Source organism: Chrysemys picta, unplaced genomic scaffold (assembly GCF_011386835.1).
Source record: "Chrysemys picta bellii isolate R12L10 unplaced genomic scaffold, ASM1138683v2 scaf1314, whole genome shotgun sequence".
Lineage (NCBI taxonomy): Eukaryota > Metazoa > Chordata > Testudines > Emydidae > Chrysemys > Chrysemys picta.
The window spans coordinates 12,383-17,860 of NW_027054021.1; the positions used below are offsets into that span (position 1 = coordinate 12,383).

The 5,478-nt window shown below is 48.0% G+C and overlaps 1 protein-coding gene across 1 annotated transcript; it reads left to right on the plus strand.

Moving 5' to 3' along the window:
- The first annotated feature begins 3,108 nt into the window (after positions 1–3,108).
- On the plus strand, positions 3,109–4,107 carry LOC135979855 (olfactory receptor 52K1-like). The gene has a single exon (XM_065580018.1). The coding sequence runs from the start codon at positions 3,109–3,111 to the stop codon at positions 4,105–4,107; it is 999 nt and encodes a 332-aa protein (XP_065436090.1).
- The last annotated feature ends 1,371 nt before the right edge of the window (positions 4,108–5,478 follow it).

Genomic DNA, 5,478 nt, shown 5'->3' on the forward strand with positions numbered 1-5,478 from the left:
AAAGGTTTTTTTCCCTACTCTCAGATTTTCAGGAAGTAGGTGAATAGGAAACTCCCTACAGCATGGCTCTCTAGCCCGGCTTTTATTGCATTATGGCGATGTCTACATTGGCCGATTTTTTTCGCTGAAAGTTTAGTCAATGACCAAAAAGCCTTTAAAGAAAACCGTTGTTGTACGTTCACACTGTCTCTTTCGGCATAGCGCGTCCACACGTGGGGTGGTCACAGTGACAGTGAGAGCAATGCACTGTGGGTAGCTATCCCACTGTTCAGCTCTCCATCTTGTGTACATAGGTGTTGTGGGAAGGCAGAGTGGATTGCAGCACATTATGGCTCTGGGATCAATGTCCCATGATGCATTGCTCTCCATCCCAGCATTCCATGTGCTTCCGTCTCCAGTTCATGGCATTTTTCAAAGTCCCTTGTTTTCTGCTCAGCCCACCACCTCTGTCTGCAGGAATGGATCCCGCACTGCTCTGCTAGCTGTCAGTAGCACATCACGAATGGCAGTGGAATCAATCTGGAAGTTGTGAAGGAAACGGAAGTCACAGTTGCCTGACGTGGTGTCTGACATGGATAACAGCAGCGTTAGATTGCTTTTGGCATTCACAGAACAGCTGAGCATGGTGGAATGTCAGTTTTGGGCTTGGAAAACTAGCACTGAGTGGTGGAATCGCATCGTTATGCAGGTCTGGGATAACGAGCAGTGGCTGCAGAACTTTTGGAATTGGAAAGCCACCTTCCTGGAATTGTGTACTGAGCTCACCCCAGCCCTATGGCGCAAGGACACCCAAATGAGAGCTGCGCTGTCAGTGGAGAAGTGCATGGCGATCACATTGTGGAAACTGGCGACTCCAGGCTGCTACTGGTCGGTCGCAAATCAGTTTGGAGTTGGGAAGTCGACCGTTGGGTCTGCATTAACTGAATGGTCATTAATAACATCCTGCAGCGCAAGACCATCACTCTTGGCAACGTGCGTGACATTGTGGATGGATTTGCAGAAATGGGTTTCCCCATCTGCAGAGGGGTGATAGATAGCACACATATTCCAATTTTGGCACTGAACACCTTGCGATGGAATATATCAATTGGAAGAGTACTTCTCCATGGTGTTGCGGGCACTCGAAGATCACTGTGGGCGTTTCATTGACATCAGTGCAGGGTGGTCCAGAAAAGTGCATGACGCGTGAATCTTTAGGAACACCAGCCTTTACAGAGAGCTGAAATCGGGGACTTTCTTTCCAGACGAGAACATCCCCACAGGGGATGTTGAAATGCTCATAGTAATCCTGGGAAACCTGGCATACCCCTCAATGCCAGGGCTCATGAAACCATAGAAGTGAAACCTGGAGAGCAGTAAGGAGCATTTCAACAATAGGCTGAGTAGGAGCAGGATGACCGTGGAATGTGCATTTGGCAGATTAAAAGCGTGCTAGCGATTCCTTTCTGAAAGGTTAGACCTCAATGAGTCAAATATTCCCATGGTTGCAGCCATGTGTTCCACCTTGTATAATATTCGTGAAGGCAAGGGCGAAAAGTTTGCTCAGTGGTGCACTGCTCGGACAGAACACGTGATTGCTGATTTTGAGCAGCCAGATACCCAGGCTATTAGAGGGAACAGTGGAGGGCAATTGGAATCAGGGAGGCTTTGCGGCAACACTGTGAAAATGAGAACGAGTAATGTTTATTGCTATGCATGGGATAGTAATACATAATGAAGTCCAGTTTTGCTAGGGTAGGAAGCAGTTGTGATTGTTCAGGCCCAGGGTTCAATGTAAGGAAATGGTAAAACTGCCTGCTGGTTTGCTGTTGCCATCTGCTATCATAACTTCACCGGAAACAAATAAAGAGTGCTTGTTATTCAAATAACTTTGCTTTTATTGCCAAAAAACCCACCACACCATGCACACACACACAGCTGAGCGTACGTCCAGCTTTCCTTTGAAAAGGTGTCTGTGGAGGTGGAGTGAACGGTAAAGTGAGACGTCCCAGAAATCTTAAGGGAATGTGCAGGTGGAGTTTGGGGAGGACATGGCAAAGATTTGTGAATGTGCTGAAGGGGAGGGCGGGCACCCATCTGCTCAGTCTGGAGCATCAGGAGGGACTGCAGTATGTTGGTTTGTCATTAGAAATTTTTTATCAGCCTCTCCATTGCATCCCTAGTCTATGCCTCATTTTCTTTTCTTTCCTGCTTGTCACTTTGCCTCCACTGCCCGTATTCCATCTTGTCTGCATCAGAGTACTGCAGCATCTCCCAGAACATATCTTCCTTGCTCCGTCTTGGTCGCTTTCTTATCCGGCGGAGACACTCGGCTGGAGTGGAGGGGATGCCTCCTTTCAAGTACATATCTGGAGAAGCACAAATAACAATAAAGAAAAGCATTATTTTTAAGTACATTTACAGCACTGAAACACTACATTAAAATACACTGCTGGTAACACACCAGTCACTTTCCAGCTGACCCTGGACAAACACATATGCTGGTGAACACTGGAAGCATGGTGAGTGTTCCCAGGGGTGGAGGACGTTGGGTGTTGGAGAAAAGCAATTGGCCAATTACAGTGGAAAAATAAAGAAAGGTGTCTATACTGGCACTTTGGCGACAAATATGTCAAGTAAAAACATTGCAACTCTCATCAAGGTGCCTGTATTACGTCACTGAAACTGAGGAATTCCGTCATCAAAGTGGCTTTATAATGTTTACACCTCCCCTATTTCATCACCAAATGCTGCCTTTTGGCAAAAAAACTTGGTAGTGTAGACAAGGCCTAGGAAACAATAAGAGATAACCAGTATGCGCTCGTGTTTCCTGCTGGTGCCGCCTAAGGTTTCCCACACCACGATGTGGAGGAACTATTGATGCGGGGAGCACCATAAAATATGGAATTGGCATTAGGAGGGTCAGTTGTTCATAATTCATTCATCTGAATAATGAAAATGTCATTTTTCAGTGTGTGAAGAGCTACCAATCTGCTTCACCCACGAGAACAGCCTCCAGTAGTGCATGTACTGTCTCATATTAACCTTGTCTCTCCATCCAGGTGTTTGTCCTGCGACCATCACCCTAGACTCTGGGCACATACAGGAAGTCAGGGGAACATACGATACATGCAAGAAACACCGTTCTGCCTCAGTGTTGGACACGTTCTCCCCTTCACCATGTCAGAATCCAACTCAACCGACTTCACCAACCCCTCCACCTTCATCCTGCTCGGCATTCCTGGCCTGGAGGCAGCCCATGTCTGGATCTCCATCCCCTTCTGCGCAATCTATGCCATAGCCATCTTGGGGAACTTCACCATCCTGTTCATCGTAAAGACGGAGCCGAGCCTCCATGGGCCCATGTACTATTTCCTTTGCATGCTGGCCATCACCGACCTGGTCCTGTCTACATCCATCCTGCCCAAAATGCTGAGCATCTTCTGGTTCTATTCCAGGGAGATCAATTTCAGTGCATGCCTCACCCAGATGTACTTCATTCTCAGCTTCTCTGTGATAGAGTCTGGGATTCTTGTGGCTATGGCTTTTGATCGCTACGTGGCCATCTGTGATCCCCTGAGACATTCCACCACCCTAAAAAATCCGGTGGTGGCCAAAATTGGCCTGGCCATGGTGCTGCGCGGCATCATGCTCATACTGCCACATCCTTTCCTGGCGAGGAGATGGCCATATTGCAGAACCAACATCATTCCCCACACATACTGTGAGCACATAGCTGTGGTGAAGTTGGCCTGTGCCGACATCAGCCTCAGTAGTTACTACAGCCTCTCTGTGGCATTCTTCGTGATCGGTCTGGATGTGTTTTTTATCACCGTGTCCTATACCCAGATCCTCAGGGCCATCTTCAGCCTCCCAACAAAGGATGCCCGGCTCAAGACTTTTGGGACCTGCGGCTCCCACCTCTGTGTCATCTTAGCCTCTTACATCCCACATCTCTTCTCAGCCCTCATGCAACGGTTTGGGCACAATGTGGCCCTGCATTTCCACGTTCTCATGGCCAACATGCATCTCCTGGTGCCCCCCATGCTAAACCCCATCATCTATGGGGTAAAGACCCAACAGATCAGGAACAGGCTGCTCCAGCTCTTTACTCGTAAAGGGACCTAAAGCTTTCTTCTGGTGCTCTGGCTCTCAGGCCAAGCTCCATGGAGAGCTGGCTGGTGACATGGTGCTGGGCCCCCTTTCCCGAATCACTGACTGGCCAGTCAAACAGACATTAAACCCTTTCCTGACCTAACTGTACTGTGTCAGCGTGACAAACTGGGGAATCTGTTTATATACAACTCAGAGTTGCCACTGTTCTAATTGCTGGTAACTGGAAGCCTGAGGCCCCGCCTCTCTGCTCTGCCTCTTCCCCTCAAGGCCCCGCCCCTCACTCACTCCTCTCCTCCCCAACCCCATCACTCTCTGGATCATCTCTGTGACACTCTGCACCCCAAAGCACCCCATATTTACCATGGTGATGTAATTATGGTATGTTTTGTAGAAAGTATTCCCTGTGAGGTATCATTCTAAAAATCTTAATCTGCTAAACACTGATATCCCCTTGGGTTGTATGTGAAGCTATGAAATCTTGCTATGTGTGAGTTACTCAAGTGTGATGTGAGGCTGGAAACACCCAAAACCAGCCTTTCAGGTATGTCAAAGGAGTAGCAGACAGTGTTAATTGCTGTTGTCAACACTCATCCAGGGAAGAAACCACTAGCACAGGAACTCTGTGTAAGGAAGACTCCTCGAAGGGAGTACGGAGACAATGATGAATGTTTGGCCAATGTGGGAAGACCCCCCACGTTACATACACAGACTTTCCAGCAAGCTGAAAGAAACTATAAAAGATGGGGAGTGACATCATCACTTGTCTTCACTCCCCCACAACTCAACACCTGCAAGAAGCTGTGGAAGACAAAGGACTTTCAATGGGGGAGATGCAACCTGTGCAGATGCAGATGCAGGCTGTGCCTCAAGACTCTGTAAGCCTGTTTGTATCATCAATCAGGGTGAGATATAGACAATTCTAATTCACAGCCCTCTGTGGAGAAAGAAGTGGTTCGGGACTATTTAGAAAAGCTAGAAGAGCACAAGTCCATGGGGCCGGATGCGCTGCATCCGAGGGTGCTAAAGGAGTTGGCGGATGTGATTGCAGAGCCATTGGCCATTATCTTTGAAAACTCAGGGCAATCGCGGGAGGTCCCAGATGACTGGAAAAAGGCTAATGTAGTGCCCATCTTTAAAAAAGGGAAGGAGGAGGATGTGGGGAACTACAGGCCAATCAGCCTCACCTCTGTTCCTGGAAAAATCATGGAGCAGGTCCTCAAGGAATCAATTCTGAAGCACTTAGAGGAGAAGAAAGTGATCAGGAACAGTCAGCATGGATTCACCAAGGGCAAATCATTCCTGACTAACTAATTGCCTTCTATGAGGAGATAAGTGGCTCTGTGGATGAGGAGAAAGCAGTGGACATGTTATTCCTTGACTATA

Bases quoted from the DNA above. Each gene is read 5' to 3' on its own strand.
- LOC135979855 (XM_065580018.1), top strand. From the start codon at position 3,109: ATGCAAGAAACACCGTTCTGCCTCAGTGTTGGACACGTTCTCCCCTTC.